The following is a 23261-nucleotide window of genomic DNA, read 5'->3' as shown; positions in this document are numbered from 1 at the left end:
GCTGGGATTACAGGCGTAAGCCACTATGCCTGACCATGAACATTATTTTCTAAGTATTATAGTAGCAAAGTAGTAGAAGAAAAAAAAAGAAAATCATCAATGAGCTTTTTTCTTTTAGGGAAATAAATTTAGAAATATATGTAAAGCATGGAATAGTGGCTGAGAACTAACAAGAGAAAATTTCTTGCATAGGAGGCAAAAAACTCAATTAATTAGCTTAGTAAATGCCATACAAATGGAAGAGATTAACCAATCCTTAAGCAGAGAGCATCTGAGGACTGCTGATCTTATCAAGTCACTGCAGTAAATACATCATGTAATTGGGTATCTATATTTTCACACCTCTTCTACCCTTAGCATCATTGCTGGAAAAGAGGAGGGCAGGAAGATGGGACAAAATCTTGTTCTGGTGCCTTCAGTAAGGTAGCAATCTAGGGAGACTGCCAGGCCCTGACCATCACCCAGGGGGGTTGAGCTGCCCAGGCAGGAAGAAAAAAGAGCCAATAGCAGGACCCAAAGTTGTGGGTTCTGTGCAGTTTCAGGGCTAGCAAGTAAAGGATCCAGACAAGTTGCTCAAAAAGATTTGTTATTTTGAGTCTAGATTGTAACGGAGTCTCGCTCTTGTTGCCCAGGCTGGAGTGCAATGGCGCGATCTCGGCTCACCGCAACCTTCGCCTCCTGGGTTCAGGCAATTCTCCTGCCTCAGCCTCCTGAGTAGCTGGGATTACAGGCACGCGCCACCGTGCCCAGCTAATTTTTTTGTATTAATAGAGACGGGGTTTCACAATGTTGACCAGGATGGTCTCGATCTCTCGACCTCGTGATCCACCCGCCTCGGCCTCCCAAAGTGCTGGGATTACAGGCTTGAGCCACCGCGCCCGGCCATCTTTTTTTTTTTTTTTTTTAAGAGACGGAGTCTCGTTCTGTTACCCACGCTGGAGTGCAGTGGCACAATCTCGGCTTACTGCAACCTCTGCATCCTGGGTTCTAGTAATTCCCTGCTTCAGCCTCCTGACTGAGACTAGGGGCACAGCCACTACGCCTGGTTAAGTTTTTGTACTTTAGTAGAGATGGGGTTTCACTATGTGGCCCAGGCTGGTCTCGAACTCCTGAGCTCAGGCAATCCACCCGCCTCAGCCTCGCAAAGTGCTAGGATTATAGGCATAAGCTGCTGCACTCTGCCAATTATCTTTTCTTTTTTTTTTTTTCTAAGATGGCATTTTGCTCTCGTTGCACAGGCTGGAGTGCAATGGCACGAACTCAGTTCACCACAACTTCTGCCTCCTGGGTTCAAGCAATTCTTCTGTGTTAGCCTCCTGAGTATCTGGGACTACAGGCGCATGCCATCACACCTGGCTAATTTTTTATATTTTTAGTAAAGACGAGGTTTCACCGTTAGCCAGGATGATCTTGATCTCCTGACCTTGTGATCTGACCGCCTTGGCCTCCCAAAGTGCTGGGATTATAGGCATGAGCCACTGCGCCCGGCCTATATTTTCTTTTTAAGAGACACAGTCTTGCTGTATCACCCAGGCTGGAATACAGTGGTGTGATCAGGGCCCACTGCAGCTTCAACCTCCTAGGCTCAAGCACTCCTGTCTCAGACTTCCAAAATGTTGTGTTTACAGGCATGAACCACCATACCCGACAACTGTAATTATTATTATTATTTTTTGATATGGAGTTTTTTTTTTTTTTTTTGAGACAGAGTTTCTTCGCTCTTGTTACCCAGGCTGGAGTGCAATGGCGCGATCTCGGCTCACCGCAACCTCCGCCTCCTGGGTTCAGGCAATTCTCCTGCCTCAGCCTCCTCAGTAGCTGGGATTACAGGCGTGCACCACCATGCCCAGCTAATTTTTTGTATTTTTAGTAGAGACGGGGTTTCACCATGTTGACCAGGATGGTCTCGATCTCTTGAGCTCGTGATCCACCCGCCTTGGCCTCCCAAAGTGCTGGGATTACAGGCGTGAGCCACCACGCCCAGCTTGATATGAAGTCTTACTCTGTTACCCAGGCTGGAGTGCAGTGGTGCAATCTCGGTTCACTGCAACCTCCGCCTCCTAGGCTCAAGCGATTCTCCTGCCTTAGATTCCCCAGTAGCTGGGACTACAGGCATGTGCCACCATGCCTGGTCTTTAGTACAGACGGGGTTTCACCATGTTGGCCAGGTTGGCGTTGAACTCCTGACCTCAGCTGATCTGCCCACCTCGGCCTCCCAAAGTGCTGGGATTACAGGCATGAGCCACTGCATCTGGCCTGGCAATTGTAATTATTTTAGAAGACAACAGTTTAAGTATAATACCACCTAGAAACCCTGGGAGTATGCAAGCTAAGGAAGAATCACAAATCTGTATGTTACAGCTTTTTTAACGTTTTCCTTGTTTCTCTACTCATTTTGTTATCTCAGAATTTAGGAACTTTTTTTGAAATGTTTTTTTGACAGGGTCTTGTTCTGTTGCCTAGGCTGAGGTGCAGTGGCATGATCAAGGCTTACTGCAGCCTCAAACTCCTGGGCTCATGTGATCCTTCCACCTCAGCCTCCTGTATAACTGGGACGTGGACACCTGGGGTCAAGTGATTCACCTACCTTGGCTTCCCAAAGTGCTAGGATTACAGGCGTGAGCCACCATGCCCAGCCTGGAAGGATTATTTTATGCTTGTCTCAACTGTGCTAAGGAAAAATAAAGGAAAGGGTCTTCTACAAAAATTGTATTATGACAAATTCCAAATATATATATATGAACGATAGAATAGGCCAGGAGCAGTGGCTCATGCCTGTAATCCCAGCACTTTGAGAGTCTGAGACGGGCATCCTGGCCAACATGGTGAAACACCATCTCTACTAAAAATACAAAAATCACCTGGGCGTAGTGGTGGGTGCCTGTAATCTCAGCTACTTGGGAGGCTGAGGCAGGAGAATCATTTGAACCTGGGAGGAGGAGGTTGCAGTGAGCTGAGACTGCACCACTGCATCCCAGTCTGGGCAACAAGAGCGAGACTCCGTCTCAAAAAAACAAAAAAAAGTATTATAGAATAATATAATTAACCCTACCTTCACATTATGTCACCTGGTTTAAACAATTATCAACAATACATGGCCATTCTTGTTTCACTTTTACCTAACCCACAACTTATTCCCCTCTGGAGTATCTAGAAGCAAAATGAGAGACATTTTGGTTCTTTTTTTTTTTTTTTTGAGACAAAGTCTTGCTCTGTCGCCCAGGCTGGAGTGCAGCAGCACAACCTGGGCTCACTGCAACCTCCGCTCCCAGGTTCAAGCAATTCTCCTATCTCAGCCTCCTGAGTAACTGGTACTACAGGCGAGTGCCACCATGCCTGGCTAATTTTGGTATTTTTAGTAGAGATGGGGTTTCACTATGTTGGCCAGGCTGGTCTTTAACTCGACCTCAAGTGATCTGCCCGCCCTGGCCTCCCAAAGTCTGGGATTACAGGTATGAGCCACTGTGCCAGGCCCATTTTGGTTCATTTTTTAAAAATTCACTTATTTATTTATTTTTAAAAGATAGGGCCTGGCCGGGCGCAGTGGCTCACACCTGTAATCCTAGCACTTTGGAAGGCCGAGGTGGGTGGATCACCTAAGGTCAGGAGTTCAAGACCAGCCTGGCCATCATGGTGAAACCCCATCTTTAAAAAAAAAAAAAAAGATAGGGCCTGGCTCTCTCAAACAGGCTGTAGTGCAGTGGTGCAATCATAGCTCACAGTGGCCTCAAACTTATGGTCTCAATGATTCTCTTAGCTTAGTTAGGACTCTAAGTGCATGCCACCATGCCTGGCTAATTTTTGGTCCATCCTTCAAAGAATGTTTTTTTTTGAGAGGGAGTCTTGCTGTGTTGCCCAGGCTGGAATGCAGAGGCACGATCCTGGCTAACTGCAACCTCCACCTCCTGGGTTCAAGCGATTCTTCTGCCTCAGTCTCCCGAGTAACTGGGACTACAGGCACACGCCACCATGCCTGACTAATTTTTTGTATTTTTAGTAGAGATGGGGTTTCACTATATTGGCCAGGCTGGTCTCAAACTCCTGACCTCGTGATCCGCCTGCCTTGGCCTCCCAAAGTGCTGGGATTACAGGCATGAGCCACTGTGCCCGGCCTATTTTGAAATGAAGTTTTGCTCTTGTTGCTCAGGCTGGAGTGCAATGGCGCCATCTTGGCTTACCACGACCTCCGCCTCCCTGGTTCAAGTGATTCTCCTGCCTTAGCCTCCCGAGTAGCTGGGATTACAGGCATGTGCCACCACGCCCAATTAATTTTGTATTTTTAGTAGAGATGGGGTTTCTCCATGTTGGTCAGGCTGGTCTCAAACTCCCAACCTCAGGTGATCCACCTGCCTCAGCCAATCCACCTGCCTCAGCCTCCCAAAGTGCTGGGATTATAGGCGTGAGCCACCACGCCCAGCCCCTTAAAAGGAATATGGGAGCCTGGAATTTTGGCAGCAGAATGGTGGTGATATCTGAAATCCAAGCTGGGGGATGAAGCCAACCACTTTATCTTTGAATTGATATTCCTTTCTGGCACTATGATATACTTTGGAGGGCCTCAGTTTCCCTATCTGCAAAACGAAGAAAATGGACTAAATCACAGGTAGTCCTCTCAAGTGAAATAGGGGATTGTGACTTCCTATCAACAGAATTGGCCTAAGAGTGCCAGAACTGCCTCTTGCAAATTATAAAATTTGAAGCAAGTCATTTAGTCTCTGGATCAAAAGGGGAACTTCATCAGACTTTGCTTGAATTTAAGTAAAACAATGAATTATGCATACTTTGGTGAACTGGAAAGTACTATATAAATTAGGCATTATTGAGTTCCTCAGTTAAGCAAAAGACAACTCAGATTTTGAGCCTGTAAATTAGGACAAGTGTTGCTATTGATAGAAAAGAGGAAATTGAAAGGCAAAGTTTAATTCAAATGGAAGACTATGAGTGGGAGATACGGAGTTAATAAACCTTAGTTTGAAATATATATTTTAGTTCTGTGATACAGAATCAAGGAAAAAAGAAAAAAAAAACCAAAATTTATATTTTAGGCCAGGTGCAGTGACTCATACCTGTAATCCCAGCACTTTGGGAGGCTGAGGCAGGTGGATCACCTGAAGTCAGGAGCTCGAGATCAGCCTTGTCAACATGGCAAAATCCCGTCTCTACTGAAATTACAAAAATTAGCTGGGCATGGTAGTGCGCACCTATAGTCTCAGCTACTCAGGAGGCTAAGGCAGGAGAATTGCTTGAACCTGGGAGGCAGAGGTTGCAGTGAGCTGAGATAGCACCACTGCACCCCGGCCTGGGTGACACAGCTAGACTCTGTCTCAAAAAAAAACAGAAAAAAACAGGCCAGGCACAGTGGCTCATGCCTGTAATCCCAGCATTTTGGGAGGCCGACGTGGACAGATCACTTGAGGTCAGGAGTTCAAGATCAGCCTGGCCAACTGGTGAAACTCTGTCTTTATTAAAAATACAAAAAAAAAAAAAAAAAATCGGCCGGGTGTGGTGGTGAGCACCTGTAGTCCCAGCTACTCGGGAGGCTAAGGCACAAGAATCGATTGAACCCAGGAGGCAGAGGTTGCAGTGAGCTGAGATTGTGCCACTGCACTCCAGCCTGGGTGACAGAATGAGACTCTGTCTCAGGAAACAAAACAAAATAACCCCCTACATTTTCAATATTTATGACGAGGTGCAGTGGCTCACATCTATAATCCTATCACTTTGGGAGGCTGAGGCAGACAGATGGCTTGAGCCCAGGAGTTCAAGACCAGCCTGGGCAACATGGCAAAATCCTATGCTACAAAAAATAGAAAAAATTGGCTGGGTGTGGTGGCGTGCCCCTGCAGTCCCATTCCAGCTACTTGGGAGGCTCAAGTGGGAAGACCACTTGAGCCTGGGAGGCAGAAATTGTAGTGAGCTGATGTTGTACCACTGTACTCCAACCAGGGTGACAAAGCAAGACTATCTCTCAAAATACATACATTTATTGTGTTAATGCTAGAAAACAATTACACAATCTCCTTACTTTCACTAAACTAAATTTTCAATTTTCTTTTTTTTTCTTTGAGACAGAGTCTCACTCTGTCACCCAGGCTGGAATGCAATGGTGTGATCTCTGCTCACTGCAACTTCCATCTCCTAGGCTCAAGCGAGTCTCCTGCCTCCGCCTCCCAAGCAGCTGGGATTACAGACTCCCACTACCACACCCAGTTAATTTTTGTATTTTTAGTAGAGATGGGGTTTCACCATGTTGGCCAGGATGGTTTCCAACTCCTAATTTCAAGTGATCTGCCCGTCTCGGGCCTCGCAAAGTGCTGAGATTACAGGTGTGAGCCACTGTGCCCGGCCTCCTTTTTCTTTTTCTAAAAAGAGAGTTTATTGAAGGAAAATACAGTGCAGACAGTTTATTTATTTATTATTTTATTTTTTTGAGACAGAGTCTCACTCTGTCACCAGGCTGGAGTGCAGTGGCGTGATCTTGGCTCACTGCGACCTCTGCCTCCCAGGTTCAAGCAATTCCCCTGCCTCAGCCTCATGAGTAGCTGGGACTACAGGCATACACCACCACGCCCAGCTAATTTTTGTATTTTTAGTAGAGACGGAGTTTTACCATGTTGGCCAGGATGGTCTCAATCTCCTGACCTCGTGATCTGCCTGCCTCAGTCTCCCAAACTGCTGGGATTAGAGGTGTGAGACACTGCACCTGGCCAGAGTTTATTTAACTTTAAAATGTTTTTACATTTTTTAAAAATAGAGATGGGGTTTTGCCATGTTGGCCAGGCTGATCTCTAACTCCTGGTCTCAAAGGATCCACCTGCTTCAGCCTCCAAAAGTGCTGGGATTACAGGTGTGAGCCACTGTACCTGGCCAAGAGCAGATAGTTTATATACAGAGACAGCACACCCTGAAGAGGCAGAGCAGGCTGCTGAAAAGGAAGTGAGCCAGAAGCCAATGTTGAATTTTCATTTTTCTCTGGCTTCCTCCCATCTTTATCCATCAACATTCAAAAACCATATATTAAATATGTACTATGTGCTAGGCACTGTGCTAGGTACTGGGAATAGAAAAAATAATATACAGCCTGCTCTCAAGATGCTGATTGGGATGAGAAAGATACTTATAAACAATTACAATAGAATGTGATAAAAATTAACTTAGGCTTTGACCACAGTGTACACATAGTAATCAGAAAGTATGGTCAGTTTTTGTTCTGCTTTTAGAGTATGTGTTTGGAGTCACCAGAGATGTGACCCCTAAATGCTTCATGATGATTATTAGTCTACTAAAGGAAAAACTATAGAGAGGTGAAGGAGCTTCTACACTTAGAGGGCAGGGAGTGGACTGCTGTGGCTCACATCTGTAATCCCAGCTATGTTGGAGGTTGTGGCAGGAGGAATGCTTGAGCCTAGGAATTTGAGATCAGACTCAGCAGCACAGAGAGAACTGTCTCTAAAAACAAAACAAAACCCAAAAAGCCTAATTTAGTCAAAGCAAGGGTAGAAGCTAGATCAAGAAGGCTGAGCAGCTGGGTGGGTGGCTCACACCTGTAATCCCAGCACTCTGGGAGGCCACGGCGGAAGGGTCACTTGAGCCCAGGAGTTCCAGACCAGCTTGGGAAATACAGTGAGACCTCGACTCTACAAAAAATTTAAAAATTAGGGCCGGGCACAGTGGCTCATGCCTGTAATCTCAGCTCTTTGGGAGGCCAGGGCGAGCAGATCACAAGGTCAAGAGATGGAGACCATCCTAGCCAACATGGTGAAACCTTGTCTCTACTAAAAATACAAAAATTAGCTGGGTGTGGTGGCACGTGCCTTGTAGTCCCAGCTACTCTGGAGGCTGAGGCAAGAGAATTGCTTGAACCTTGGAGGCGGAAGTTGCAGTGAGCCAAGATGGCGCCACTGTACTACAGCCTGGCTGAGACTTTGTCTCAAAAAAAAAAAAAGAGAGGTTCTTCGTCTAGAGTCGCCGCGGTTTCCTGCTTCAACAGTGCTTGGACGGAACCCGGCGCTCGTCCCCTACCCCGGCCGGCTGCCCATAGCCAGCCCTCCGTCACCTCCACACCGCTCCCTCGGACCGCCCCAAGGCCCCCGCCGCCTCTCCAGCGCCGCGCAGCCACCGCCGCCGCCTCTTAGCCGCCACCATGACGACCGCATCACCTTTGCAGGTGCGCCAGAACTACCACCAGGATTCAGAGGCCGCCATCAACCGCCAGATCAACCTGGAGCTTTATGCCTCTTACGTTTACCTGTCCATGTCTTACTACTTTGACCGCGATGATGTGGCTTTGAAGAACTTTGCCAAGTACTTTCTTCACCAGTCTCATGAGGAGAGGGAACATGCCGAGAAACTGATGAAGCTGCAGAACCAACGAGGTGGCCGCATCTTCCTTCAGGATATCAAGAAACCAGACCATGATGACTGGGAGAGCGGGCTGAATGCGATGGAGTGTGCATTACATTTGGAAAAAAATGTGAATCAGTCACTACTGGAACTGCACAAACTGGCCACTGACAAAAATGATCCCCATTTGTGTGACTTCATTGAGACGCATTACCTGAATGAGCAGGTGAAATCCATCAAAGAATTGGGTGACCACGTCACCAACTTGCGCAAGATGGGAGCACCCCAATCTGGCTTGGCAGAATATCTCTTTGACAAGCACACCCTGGGAGACAGTGATAATGAAAGCTAAGCCTTAGGCTGATTTCCCCATAGCCACGGGGTGACTTCCCTGGTCACCAAGGCAGTGCATGCATATTGGGGTTTCCTTTACCTTTTCTATAAGTTGTACCAAAACATCCACTTAAGTTCTTTATACCATTCCTTCAAATAAAGAAATTTGGTACCCAAAAAAAAAAAAAAAAAATTAGCCAGGCATGGTGGTGCACACTTGTAGTTACAGCTACTTGCGAGGCTGAGGTGGGACGACTGCTTGAGCCCAGGAGGCAGAGGTTGCAGTTAGCCAAGATCCCACCACTACACTCTAGTCTGTTTGACAGAATGAGACCCTGTCTCAAAATAAAAACAAAAACAAAAGACAAAGAAAAAGTAAGAAGGCTGGGTAAAGCCTAGGCAACATCCCAAGACGTCACCTCTACTAATAAAAAAAAATGACACTTTGGGAGATGGAGGCGGGTGGATCACCTGAGGTCGGGAGTTCGAGATCAGCCTCACCAATATGGTGAAACCCCATCTCTACTAAAAATACAGAAATCAGCTGAGTGTGGTGGTGGACGCCTGTAATCCCAGCTACTCAGGAGGCTGAGGCAAAAGAGTTGCTTCAACCTGGGAGGTGGAGGTTGCAGTGAGTTGAGATCACACCATTGCACTTCAGGCTGGGTGACAAGAGACTAAAAAAAAAAAAAAAAGCTATTATCACCATTTTATAGAGGAGGTGAGGCAGGTAAATGATTAAGTAATTGGCCCAGTGTCACCCAGTGAATTTACTGAGCCAGGATTCAAACTGAAGCAATCAGCTTCAAATTCTATGCTATTCAAATTGCACCTGAGCCTAATATGCCATGAAAGCATCTTTGGGGAAGATGAAAACCTGCTTATGCTGGGTGGAAAAAGGCACCAGACCTTGGCATTTCCCCTTTAGCTTACTCTAGGATGGACATCACCTTTCACCCTGCAATTTCCCATCTGTTCAACCTGGGCAGTGCAGATGGCAAAAATGAAATTCCATTGGCAGAGGGAACTAAGTATGTTTTGCTGCTTGTCTGCTTCTCCCTTTTCGGCCATGCTTGCCAGTAATTTGGAAGCAGTAGCCTGGTGATTTTTCTCAATAGTCATTCATTCAAGAAACATTTGAGCATCAACTCAGGGCCAGACATTGTGCAAGGCAGACAAGACAAAGGTGAACAAAACATACAAGATCCCTGCCCTCTTAAAATTTACATTCTGGTACAGCAAACCACCATGGCACATGTATACTTAAGCAACAAACCTGCATGTTCTGCACACGTATCCCAGAACTTAAAAAAAGAAAGAAAGAAAAAAGAGCTGGGCAAGGTGGCTCATGCATGTAATCCCAGAACTTTGGGAGGCCAAGGCGGGCAGATCACTAGAGGTCAGGAGTTCGAGACCAGCCTGGCCAATATGGTAAGACTCTGTTTCTACAAAAATACAAAAAATTAGCAGGGTGTGATGGGGTGTGCCTGTAATCCCAGCCACTCGGAAGGCAGAGGTTGCAGTGAGCCGAGATCCTGTCACTGCACTCCACCCTGGGAGACAGAGTGAGACTCCGTTTCAAAAAAAAAAAAAACACGAAAAAACAAAAAAAATTACATTCTACCGGGGGATGAGGCTCCAGTGAGGGAAAATAGGCTAGGAGAGGACGGCTGGAGGTGGGTAAGCAAGAGGGAAATAGGGATTAACAAATAGGGATGGCCGGGCAGGGTGGCTCACGCCTGTAATCCTGGCACTTTGGGAGGCCAAGGTAAGCGAATCACTTGAGGTCATTAGCTGGAGACCACTCTGGCCAACATGGTGAAACCCCGTCTCTATTAAAAATACAAAAATTAGCTGGGTGTGGTGGCACGCGCCTGTAGTCCCAGCTACTCGGGAGGCTGAGGCAGGAGAATCGCTTGAACCCGGGAGGCGGCGACTGCAGTGAGCCGAGATTGTGCCACTGCACTCCAGCCTGGCGACAGTGAAACTCCGTCTCAAACAACGACAAAAAACCAAATGGGGCTTAATAGAGAGAAGCAGGCATAATCCGGAGCAGGCGAAGCCTTGGGGCCACGCCCGAGAGACGTTTGTGTTTTACTTTCAGCAGGTCAGAGCCCATGATGGCCAGGTTACCCAATTGTGGACTTCCTTGACCACTTAATTGAGTAAATGTAACCCTCACCTTCTCTCTCTCCTTTCTCTCCATTTAGAGGGTCACGTAGCCAGTAGGGCTTCCTTAGCCTATCAGGACACCTGGGGCCTGCGTCATTCAGTCAGTCACCTATCTGGTGGTCACATCTGCCCCGGGGTCATCCCCTTCCTGGGCCACCTCGGCCCACCTGGATCTGTCAGTCCCTGAGCTCCCGCAGGCCCCTGGGCTCGCCAGGTCGCCTCAGTGCCACGCCTCCCTGGCCCGCGATTCGGCCTGCACGTTACGCTTTGTTCCCAGAAGCAGGTTTTCGAAACGCCGCTCCCTCTCGGCTCCAGCTGTTTTCCTGCCAGCGCAGGGAGGCCCGGCAGTCGCAGCGCCCCCGGCGGCGCGCCGCGGCCCAGGAAGGGAGTGCCCACCGCCGGCGCCTCTTCAGCCTCCTCCCGGAACGCGGGAGCAGGAGGGAGCAGCGCCCACCCAGATCTTCGCGACCGTGCTCCTGATTGGCTGCGCTATGTAACGTCACTGGAAGGGCCCCGGCGGCTGCCGGGAGCCGAGGCTCCGCGCGTGCGCAGACGGAGAGCGCTGAGCGTAGGGGGAGGTGGCTGCCGCTTCTCCCGCGTCCGCCATTTTGTTGCTGTGGCTATAGGGAACGAGCTGGGCAAAACCGTCCCCGTGGCGCGACGCTCCTTCGAGTTCGGTGCTTCGTGTGACGGCGGGGGTCGGTGAAGACCCGTGGAGCTCCGGCGCCAGCGCGTTCCAGGCTGGGAGTCAGTGGAGGCACCCCTGGGACCCCGAGCAGCCCAAGAACCCCGCGGTGGCCTCCGCTGCGGCTCGGCTTTGCCTACCCCGAACCCCCGGCTCTGCCCTGCATTCCCTGGCGGCTCTCTCCGTGAGGCGGCCTCAGAGCAGGCGGGCGGTGGCGGAGGATGTTGCGGGCCCGGAGCCGAGAGGAAAGTGCTGGCCCAGCCCTCTGAGCGAGCCTCGAGGTGTGCGAGAGGCCGCCCTTCCTCGGCCCCAAAGCCGTCTGCTGGGCTAAGGCGTGTAGAGCAGGCGAGAACAGCCGCCGCCCCGACCGCCGCAGAGCCCCTGGCCCGGCACCATGTCCTCCGCCAGGTTCGACTCCTCGGACCGCTCTGCCTGGTACATGGGGCCGGTGTCTCGCCAGGAGGCGCAGACCCGTCTCCAGGGCCAGCGCCACGGTATGTTCCTCGTCCGCGACTCTTCCACCTGCCCTGGGGACTATGTGCTGTCGGTGTCCGAGAACTCGCGGGTCTCCCACTACATCATCAACTCGCTGCCCAACCGCCGTTTTAAGATCGGGGACCAGGAGTTTGACCATTTGCCGGCCCTGCTGGAGTTTTACAAGATCCACTACCTGGACACCACCACGCTCATCGAGCCCGCGCCCAGGTACTCGAGAGCCCGCCCCGACCACGGAGGAAGGTCGAGAACCGAGTCGGTCGAAGAGTGTTTGTGTAGGGGGGTGGGTTGCGCATGAACCCCTATTCTCCCATTCTGAACCAGATTATTTTTCAGAAGGCCTTCCGACGGGAAGGCTGGTATCAGGGTCTGGGTCACTGGATAAGAGGATGCATTTTTTGTTTTTTTTCCTCCTCACAAGGCTGTTTCTCAGTGTGAAGAGGATGCATTTTAAATGTTTAACGTGGTTGCATAGCTAAAATGCACGCTTTTTGCGTTTCGTTACTTTCTCTGGCTGTAATACTGATGCAGGGATTTGTTGGTTTTTCTAAAAACCCGTTTTTTTTTTTTTTTTTTTGAGACGGAGTCCCGCTCTGTCGCCAAGGCTGGAGTGTAGTGGCGCGATCTCAGCTCACTGCAGCCTCCGCCTCCCGGGTTCAAGCGATTCTCCTGCCTCGGCCTCCGGAGTAGCTGGGACTACAGGCACTTGCCACCACGCCCGGCTCATTTTTTGTATTTTTGGTAGAGATGAGGTTTCACCATGTTAGCCAGGATGGGCTCGATCTCAGCACCTCGTGATCCGCCCGCCTTGGTCTCCGAAAGCCAGGATTACAGGCGTGAGCCACTGCGCCCGGCCCTAAAACCGTTTTTAAGCCATAGACTTCTTTGCGAATCTGAAGATAGCCCAGCACTCTACTCCCTACCCCCCATTCCCCGCCAAATGCACGTACACACAAGTTTGCACACCATCCCAGGTTCTTGTATTCCCTCCAGATCCCTGAACTCCAGGTCAAGAACTCCAGGACTGCAGTCTTTGGAACAGTCGACAAACTGAAAATACTTTAGCGTTTAGAAACAAAAAAACCTCTAACCGAAATATCGACTGTATATTGTTACTGTGGTGTCAAGTTTGAAGCAGGCCAGACACCACCACTTTTACAGTACGTTAATTACAAAGATGAGAGAAGGTGCATTGGCTTCAGCGAGGATATTTTTTGGAAAATTTATTCATATTTTCTCCCCAGTGACCATTGGTAGGCCAGAGATCAGTCTAGTTAATTTCCAAGGTGGAGTTAGGCTAGAATGTTATTAAGGAAAATTTTTGAATGACACTTAGTTGTATCCTAGTTCAATTTTAGACATGCTTTTTGTGTTAAGTCTAATGACTTCATATATTTTAAAATTAACGCAAAGTGACCAGGCATTCTCTTTTTCAAGTGAAATGCATTATTTTAATTATTAGTTGCTTTAATTTGCCTTAAATATTTTAGCAGAGATTTGTTATTGTTTTTACTCTATAACACTTTAATTATCAGATGTTTCTTTTATTTAAATTATGCCAAATTTGAGTTGAAAAGTTGCCTAGAATTTTTAAAGTAACAAACTGGCCAGTTCATTTCTTAAACATCTATTTTAAAAGGACGGGGTGTTGATACAGTTTTTCCAGGGTTAGATGTTTATGATTTTATGGATTTGTCGACAGGGTATTACTCTAACCTTTAAACATTAAAAGCTATTATAATTAAGGACACCAACTGTTTGCATAGGGGGTAGAGAGAAAAAAGCAAGCCATGACAGTATAATGACTATAAGATTAACTATTGAACTAAATAGACTTTAAAAGTGGGGAGAAAGTGATTATAAATCAAATACCGTATAACAAAGACCAGGACACCAAGAATCTGATTGGTGAAACCTGCAGTTCCTGGCAGATGCTGGTAGTTGCAGTCAACTTTGAGCACAATATTCCAATGTAAGGAGTTGAAGAGAATCTTAGAACCCTCTATAGTGAGATTTGTAATATGGAATAAATTATTCCTCTCATTTGTGAGAGTGAATTATATAATTAATACCAGACATTCATTAAGCCATGTATGTGCTTACATTGAGGTGATGAGTACTAGTATGTCTGTTTGAAAAAAATGAGTGAACGGCCAGGTGCGGTGGCTCACACCTGTAATCCCAGCACTTTGGGAGGACGAGACAGGCGGATAACAAGGTCAGGAGTTCAAGACCAGCGTGGCCAACATGGTGAAACCCTGTCTTTACTAAAAATACAAAAAATTAGCTAAGCATAGTAGCGGGTAATCTGAGCTACTCTGGAAGCTGAGGCAGGAGAATTACTTGAACCCGGGAGCTGCAGTAAGCCGAGATTGCCACTGCACTCCAGCCCGGTGAGGGGGGAGAACAGAGTGAGACTCCGTCTCAAAAAACAAAAACAAAAAACAACAACAACAACAAAAAACATGAGTTAATGGCTTGAATATCCTTCTAGAGGGAGGAAAAGGAGTATGGTGCTTCTCTCTATCCACAGAATCACCTCCAGATTTTCCATTCATGCATGTGTCTTCTTAGATAACAAGCACGTAATTCTGTCTTTGTCTGCCCTTCTCGTTCTTCTTTTACTACTGGCCTGCTCATTATTCCCTGGTAGTGATCCTTCCTTTCTCATACCTTTGTACCTTTGCTCCAGCTGTTGGCTCTTCATTGACTGCCTTAACTACACCTCCCTCTCCATCTGTTGAAATCCTTCCCGTTGTTCCAGTCCCTTCACAGATAATAGGGCCTTACCCTGACCCTCCTCCTCACGTTCATCTTTGTTTCTTCTTCCCTGTGCCCTCTGCCTCAGGTCTATTGCTTTAATTTCGTTTTTCGTTTTCCTAGGTATCTCTGAAGGAGATCACCATGCTGGTTGAGTTAGAACCTTAATGGATTTACTTTGTTATAAGGAATCTTTGAATTGCCACTCCCAAGCCTGGTTTTCATGGCTTAGGTTTGACATGTTATTAGTCTTTTATAGAAAGCTAGTGGCTACTAGAGCCTTGGCCAAATGGAAAACTCAGTGTAATGCTTCTTCACAACTCAGGCAGGATAAATTTAGTGGCTTTTTAGGCATCAAAACTGAGCTTTTAAAGCCAGAGTTTCATGCCTCTTGGCTAATATTTTGGTAAGTTTTTAACAATATTGTCCTCAAAATTTAAGGACTGATGGCTTGCAATATTATAGTCTGATCCTTTTTATGGGAATGTTTCTTTTTTTTTTTTTTAACCTCGGTGCAGGTGGGCTAAGGCTGAAAAGGGCATTAACCTGTTGGAATGTTTCATAATTTTTAATTTTATATTTTTATTCGAGTGTTTATAAGAGAACTATAACCCCAGTGAAGGTACTGGGAAAGATGTGTGACAGACATACTTTCTCCCTATGGAGCTCATACTTTAGTGGAGGAGATAGACTGAAAAGTAGAAAAATAAAGTAAGATTAATAAATGCTGTGCAGGAAATAAACCAAGGTTGAAGGAATATAATAGGAGGGGGGACCTACCTGGGGTGGTGTGGTCAGAGAAAGCATGAAGGTAAGAGGGTAGAGAAGAACCCAGCCTAGGCAAGATTGACCGGAGAGGAGGGGAAGAGCCTTCCTTATTTAGGGAAAAGCTTATGAACTTGTTCTGAGGTGAGAAAGACCATTGTGTTGGGAGTGTGTTTCTTAAAGGAGAAAGGGGGACATATAAAATGGGTTGGGAGATGAAGATCATGGTCAGGAATTTGATTTTTATTTAAAGTGCTGTGGGATCCATGGAAGGAATTTGAGGCAGGGAAGTGACCTGGGACTATTACTGTAATGTAGGTACAAAATGATGGTGACTAATAGTGACAGTGGAGCTGTGACTTGGAGATGCCTATTTTGGAGATAAAATTGATTTGCTGATGGGTGGGGATGATGGGAAGGGGAAGAAGGGATGATTTGGTATATTTGTAACTATTTGTCTTTTGTGTTTTTATCTTTAACTGCTTTTTATATTTGTGGTATTTTTTTTTTTTCTTAAGTTTTAATTCTTATTTTTAGAGATGGCATTTCACCATGTTGGCCAGGCTGGTCTTGAACTCCTGACCTCAAGTGATCCACCTGCCTGGGCCTCCCAAAGTGCTGGGATTACAGGTGTGAACTGTGGGACCTAGCCTAGCTCTAGTGTTTTTTATTTAATAGGGCTCATTTTCACTTTAATAACAGAATGCTTCAGAAGATAGCTTGCTTTGTTTGACATTTTCTATTTCTAGCTTATGTAGATGAATTCAGGCTACAAAGAAAAATTGGAAGAAATAAAATTGGCCAGGTGCGATGGCACTTGTCTGTAATCCCAGCACTTTGGCAGGCCGAGGTGGGCAGTTCACAAGATCAGGAGTTCGAGACCAGCCTGGCAAACATAGTGAAACCCCATCTCTACTAAAAATACAACAAATTACCTGGGCATGGTGGTTCACACCTGTAGTCCCAGCTACTTGGGAGGCTGAGGCAGGAGAATCATTTGAACCCGGGAGGCGGAGGTTGTGGTGAGCCGTTGCACCCCTGCACTCTAGCCTTGGGCAACAGAGCAAGATTCTGTCTCAAAAAAGAAAAGAAAGAAAATTTTAACCAATAAAAAATAAGGGAAGTTGGCCCTTCAAAAAATTATGTGTTTTGCTCAACAGACTTTAAGCATCGAATGTACCTGGTACTATGGAACCAACATTGAATCAGACAGCCCTATCATCCTTCTGAGGAGCTTACTGGTTACTAAAAAAAATTTTAAAAGTCAGCTGTGCTCAGTGGCTCATGCCTGTAATCCTGGCACTATGGGAGGTTAATGTATGAGGATCGCTAGAGCCCAGGAGCTCGAGACCAGCCCTGGCAACATAGTGAGACCCTGTCCTTACAAAAAATTAAAAAGTTAGCCAAGCATGGTGTTGTGCGCCTTTAAGTCCCACAAAGGCGCACAGTGGAAGGATTGCTTGAGTATGGGAGGTCGAGGCTGCAGTGAACTGTGATCCTGCCACTGCATTCCAGCTTAAGTGAGAGAGCCAGACCTTGTCTCAAAAAATAAATGAATGAATGAATGTAAGTATGTATGTATTTAATTTCCATGTATGATAAAGTAGCTGTGGAAAAACCAAGACAGAGTGCTTAGTCTAACCTGAGAGCCCAGAAGAGGAGCCTCACACACCTGTGAAGTGGAAGCCAAGCCCTGAAGGGACAGGAGGAAATGAGACGCATAGTTCTGTCTCCTCCTTACATCCCCTGTTCTAAATATTTAGGAACTCAAATCCAGACTTTCATAATTCGGAATATGGGGGAAGGATTGTCAGTAATTTTAATCAGCATAGAATTCAGCACTGTGAATAAACCCCTTTGCATTTCTCCTGACCAGTAGTTAAAGTCATGTGAATTTGATTAAGATAAAATGTAGGAACACAGCCAGGCGTGGTAGCTCACGCCTGTAATCCTAGCACCTTGGGAGACCGAGGTGGGCGGATTGCCTGAGCTCAGGAGTTTGAGACCAGCCTGGGCAATACCATGAAACCCCATCTCTACTAAAATACAAAAAATTAGCCAGGCATGGCAGCATGCGCCTGTAGTCCCAGCTACTTGGGAGGCTAAGGCAGCAAAATCACTTGAACCCGGGAGGTGGCAATTGCAGTAAGCTGAGATAGCGCCACTGCTCTCCAGCCTTGGCGACAGAGCGAGACTCCATCTCTTAAAAAAAAAAAAATAGGAACACTGTCATTATGCTGAAAATGGAATCTTGTCCAGTTAAGAGTTGTATTCTCATGGAAAGTACTGTAGCCATTCAATTTGTGACTTTTCTGTTAAGACTCCAATCCACAGAATTGTGACCTAAATTTTTCCTTTTGATCTGAATGATTAGATTATATCTTTTTTTTTTTTCCTCTCGAGACTGAGTCTTGCTTTGCCACCCAGGCTGGAGTGCAGTGGCGTGATCTCGGCTCACTGCAACCTCTGCCTCCCAGGTTCAAGCAATTCTCCTGCCTCATCCTCCCTAGTAGCTGGGATTACAGGCGTCTGCCACCACACCCAGCTAATTTTGTATTTTTAGTAGAGATGGAGTTTCACCATGTTAGCTTCAAACTTATGATGTAATCTGCCCGTCTTGGCCTCCCAAAGTGCTAGGATTACAGACGTGAGCCATCACACCCGGGTAAACTAGATTATTTCTAAGGGTCTTTAAGACTAAAATATTTTAATTCTGGGCTGGGCGTGGTCAGGAGACCAGCCTGGACAACGTGGTGAAACCCCATTTCTAAAAACGCAAAAATTAACCAGGCATGGTGGCAGGTGCCTGTAGTCCTAGCTACTTGGGAGACTGCGGCAGGAGAATCACTTGAACGTGGGAGGCAGATGTGCTGTGAGCTGAGATCGCACCACTGCACTCCAGTCTGGGCAACAGCGAGACTTTGTCTCAGGAAAAAAAAAAACCCAAAAAACATTATTTTAATTCTTTCAGATAAGTGAAAGGGAGGACAGCCTATTTATTAGTTGGGAGTTCAGATTAACCTAAGCTGACTGAGTCTGAGCTAAAACCATAATAAGTTAGGTGGGGCCACTGGGCACATAGCAACTCACCTGGAATGAATGTGAGAAGAGGCTTCAAAGGCACACTGAGTGCCATTCGAATTCTGTCACACCAATTGTGTGACAGAATTACACCAGAGTTAGGCAATTCAAATACCTGAGCTTTTGTGCTTTCATAAACAAAAAATGAGGGAAATAGGAAAGGGAAAGTTCTTTGATATATGGAGGCCTGCTGTATACCAAAGCTCACTGCTAAACTCTAGGTATCTAATGGAAGTAAACCATGTTTTTGTTTTTTTTTTGTCTTTGAGAAGCTTGGTCTGTTGAAAAAATTAAAATAGAATGCCGTGACAGCTTACAACCAAGAGTGATCAACTAAGGGGTGGGGAAGGGCTTGAAAGAGATGTTCTTCAACTGATTCTTGAAGGATGAGAACAAGTATACGAGGTAGAAGAGGTGGTGGCAGTGCCTGATGGTAAAGACACAGTTATAATTAATGTGAATGATGGGCAGGAAGCTAGGAAGGAAAGATAAGCTAATTTGTAAAAGACCCCCCCGTGCCTTGTAAATGAGTTGAACAGTGGGAGCCATCTAAAGTTTTTAAAAAGAACTGTCAAATTTTAAAGGAGAACTGATCAGTTTTACTTTTGAGAAACTGCTCTGGGTGGGGAGAGATCTGAAGGACTAATTAAGTGCTGTTAACTAGAGAGGGACCGTGAGAAACTGAGCCAAGATCAAATGCCATAGGAATGTAAAGTGGCACATAGAAGGTGAGGGAAGAGGTATGATGACTTCAGAGAGGATTGAGTGATGCCTTTGAGAGAAGAAAAAGGGATTAGGGAGGAGGGGTGATTCTTTTCAACAGTAAAAATCTTTCTTTGAGGTACCTGCTGGAAGCCAGGTGTATTTAGCAATCTGATGGGTTTGTTATTGTGAAGAGAGGTAAGGGCTGAATACACATAGATTAGGGAATTTTAGCTTAGATGGGATCACCCAGAATGAACAGACAGAACAGGAATAAGTAGAGGAAGGGAAGCTATGGAAGGAGAGGCAGCTACAAGCATAGGAGGAGAGCCATTAGTGATGGCCTAAAAGCCCAGGGACAGAAGGGAGGGGACCTTGGCATTAAAAGCTGCTCAGTGATGAAGAATGGTGGTTAGCTAAAGTTGTTTCACTAGAGAAGTACTTAGCTAATCTTGGAATTGATTTTTTTTTTTTTTTGACACAGAGTCTTGCTCTGTCGCCCAGGCTGGAGTGCAGTGGCACAATCTTGGCTCACTGCAACCTCTGCCTCCTGGGTTCAAGCAGTTCTCCTTCCTCAGCCTCCCCAGTAGCTGGGATAATAGGCCCCCACCACCACCCCTGGCTAAATTTTTGTATTTTTAGTAGAGATGGGGTTTCACCACATTGGATCAGGCTGGTCTCGAACTCCTGACCTCAGGTGATCCGCTCGCCTCTGCCTCCAAAAGTGCTGGGATTACAGGCATGAGCCACTACGCCCAGTTGGAATTGATTTTTCTACTGCTGTTTTTTTTTTGAACTGCGAATTATTTCCTACATAGAAAAGAGTAAGGTGGGCTGGTCACAGTGGCTCATACCTGTAATTCTAGCACTTTGGGAGGCCAAGGTGGGTGGATCACGAGGTCAGGAGTTCAAGACCAGCCTGTCTCAACATGGTGAAACCCTGTCTCTACTAAAAATACAAAAAAATTGGCCGGGCGCGGTGGCTCAAGCCTGTAATCCCAGCACTTTGGGAGGCCGAGGCGGGTGGATCACGAGGTCGAGAGATCGAGACCATCCTGGTCAACATTGTGAAACCCCGTCTCTACTAATACAAAAAAATTAGCTGGGCACGGTGGCGCGTGCCTGTAATCCCAGCTACTCAGGAGGCTGAGGCAGGAGAATTGCCTGAACCCAGGAGGCGGAGGTTGCGGTGAGCCGAGATCGCGCCATTGCACTCCAGCCTGGGTAACAAGAGCGAGACTCCGTCTCAAAAAAAAAAAAAAAAAAAAAAAAAATTAGCTGGGCATGGTGACGTGTGCCTGTAATCCCACCTACTCAGGAGAATGAGGCAGGGGAATCACTTGAACCTGGAAGGAGACAGTTGCAGTGAGCCGAGATTGCACCACTGCACTCCAGCCTATGCTACAGAGCGAGACTTGTCTCAAAAAAAAAAAGAAAAGAGTAAGGGGGCCGGGCACAGTGGATCACTTGAGGTCAGGAGTTTGAGACCAGCCTGGCTAACGTCGTAAAATCCCGTTTCTTTCTACTAAAAATACAAGAAAAAAAATTCGCCGGGTGTGGTGGTGGGCTTCTGTAATCTCAGCTCCTTGGGAGGCTGAGGTAGAATTGTTTGAACCTGGGAGGCGAAGGTTGCAGCGAGCCGAGACTGGGCCACTGCACTCCAATCTGGGTGATAGAGTGAGACTCCATCTCAAAAAAAAAAAAAAAAAAAAGTAAGTCTGGGCACAGTGGCTTACACTGTAATCTGAATACTTTGGGAGGCCGAGGCAGGTGGATCACTTGAGGTCAGGATTTTGAGACCAGTTTGGCCAATATATGAAATCCTATCTCTTAATAAAAAAATACAAAATTAGCCAAGTGGTAGCAGGCCCCTGCAATCCATGCTACTGGGGAGACTTAGGCACAAGAATTGCTTGAACCCTGGAGGTGGAGGTTGCAGTGAGCCGAAATCATGCCACTGTACTCCAGACTGTGTGATAAGAGTGAGACTTTTTCTCAAAAAGAAAAGTATATGTAAGCTGGGCGTGGTGGCATGCACCTATAGTCCCAATTACTGGGGGGACTGAGGTAGGAGGATTGCTTGAGCCCAGGAGTTCGAGACAAGCCTGGGCCACATAAACCCTCATCTCTACAAAAAATTAAAGATTAGCTGGACATGGTGGCTCGCGCCTGTAGTCCCAGCTACATAGGAGGCTAAGGTGGGAGGATAACTTGAGCCTGGGAGGTCAAGGCTGTAGTGAGCCATGAGTATACTGCTGTACTCCAGCCTGGGCCACAGAGCAAGATGCTGTCTCAAAAACAAAACTATTATCCCTTAAAAAAAAAAAAAAAAAAAAAAAAGAACATTGGCCAGGCACGTTGGCCTAGCCTATAATCCCAGGAGTTTGGGAGGCTGAGGTGGGACGATCACTTGAGCTCAGGAGTTCAAGACTAGCCTGGACAACATGGCAATCCTCTGTTTCTACAAAAATTAACTGGATGTGGTGGCATGCACCTGTAGTCCCAGCTATGCAGGAGGTTGAGGTGGGAGGATCGCTTGAGCCTGGGAGGTTGAGGCTGCGCCGTGATTGTGCCTTTGCACTCCAGCCTAGGCAACAGAGCGAGATCCCATCTCCAAAAAAAAAATACATATATTACCAGCACCTTTGAAACTTCCTTTTTCCAGAAGTTGAATATTGGTTTCTTCAGTGTGCATAAGATTTTAAGCTTAGAAAGTATTAAAACTTGATTTAAAGATGTTTTGTATATGATTTATATATGAAACTGAGAATGCTTTTAACCAAAAGAGCAGAAAGATTCATTATCATCAGATAAGAAAAGTCAGTTATGAATTAGTTGTCGGGGGCTTTGCTGCTCAAAGTGTGCAGTGGACAGTAGGCAAAAAGTGAGAAGCATGGGTCAAGAGTGTTTGGATGGGCTTGAAAAACCCTTTCTGTTTTAAAGGGAAGTTGGGGGAGTGTGCTATTTTCAATCTTGCTCAAAGAACAAACAAATAGTTGAGAAGCAATAAATTTTTCTGATGACTATGCTTCATATTTCTTTAGACAGTGGGGTCTAATGGAAAGGCTAAGATATTGGACATGCAGCATCATGTATTTATCTCTTCAGTGGAACTAATGTTTAATTTTCAGGGGAGTTTGATGAATAAATTAGTTTGAGAATATGGACAGAGGACTTGGAATTTATGTCAGGGTATGACTGGTGAGATTGATTTGGTATCAAATTTATGAATATTTCTGCAGATACTAACACAGAAAATGAGCCCCAAGGTCACTATAGCAGTATAGTAGTGGACGGAAGTAGAAACTGTCTTTATCAAATTTGTACAGACACATACCCCTCACCAGAGAAGCAAAGAAGTTGAAAAGCACACTTTGCCTCCCTAACCCAGGAATTTAGACCAGGTATCAGCAAACTGTTGAGTCAAGGGTCAGATTGTAAATATTTTCAGCTTTGCCACAGGGTCTCTGTCCAACTACTCAACTGTGCCCTTGTAGCGAAAAACAGTCATAGACAATACATAAATGAATGGGCTCAGCTGTTTTTTTTTAAAATTGAAACAGAGTCTCACTCTCTTTGGTCTCATTTGCAAAATGGGGTCTTAAAAAAAACAAAACAAAACAAAACAGAACCACCATCTGTCTCACAGGGTTGATGTATTAAATAATCTCTTCAAAGACCGTAAACCTTGCCTAGCGTAGATAATGAGTATGAGTTCTGATTTATTAGTTTGTTTGTTTATTTACTTATTTTTGGGGTGGAGTCTTGCTCTGTTGCCAGGCTGGAGTGCAGTGGCACAATCTTGGCTCGCCGCAACTTCCACCTCCTGGGTTCAAGTGATTCTCCTGCCCCAGCCTCCCAACTAGCTGGGATTACAGGCACACGCCACCATGCCTGGCTAATTTTTGTATTTGTAATAGAGATG

The 23261-nt window shown here is 46.3% G+C and overlaps 2 protein-coding genes across 2 annotated transcripts in view; both read left to right on the top strand.

The window, feature by feature from the left end:
* The first annotated feature begins 7946 nt into the window (after nt 1-7946).
* LOC105726922 (ferritin heavy chain-like) lies at nt 7947-8852 on the top strand. The gene has a single exon (XM_064371884.1). The coding sequence runs from the start codon at nt 8144-8146 to the stop codon at nt 8693-8695; it is 552 nt and encodes a 183-aa protein (XP_064227954.1). The 5' UTR covers nt 7947-8143; the 3' UTR covers nt 8696-8852.
* Nucleotides 8853-11396: 2544 nt separating this feature from the next.
* CRKL (CRK like proto-oncogene, adaptor protein) overlaps nt 11397-23261 on the top strand; it is a 34964-nt gene continuing 23099 nt past the window's right edge. The window contains exon 1 of the mRNA XM_012466508.2: nt 11397-12238. Within this exon, the coding sequence (XP_012321931.1) occupies nt 11928-12238 (311 nt within the window). The 5' untranslated portion in view covers nt 11397-11927. The remainder of the gene's footprint in view (nt 12239-23261) is intronic.

The sequence above is a fragment of the Aotus nancymaae genome, unplaced genomic scaffold (assembly GCF_030222135.1).
Source record: "Aotus nancymaae isolate 86718 unplaced genomic scaffold, 86718_ANA_hifiasm-v0.15.2.pri h1tg000210l, whole genome shotgun sequence".
Taxonomy (NCBI): domain Eukaryota; kingdom Metazoa; phylum Chordata; class Mammalia; order Primates; family Aotidae; genus Aotus; species Aotus nancymaae.
This window is presented reverse-complemented; position numbering and strand designations above follow the sequence as displayed.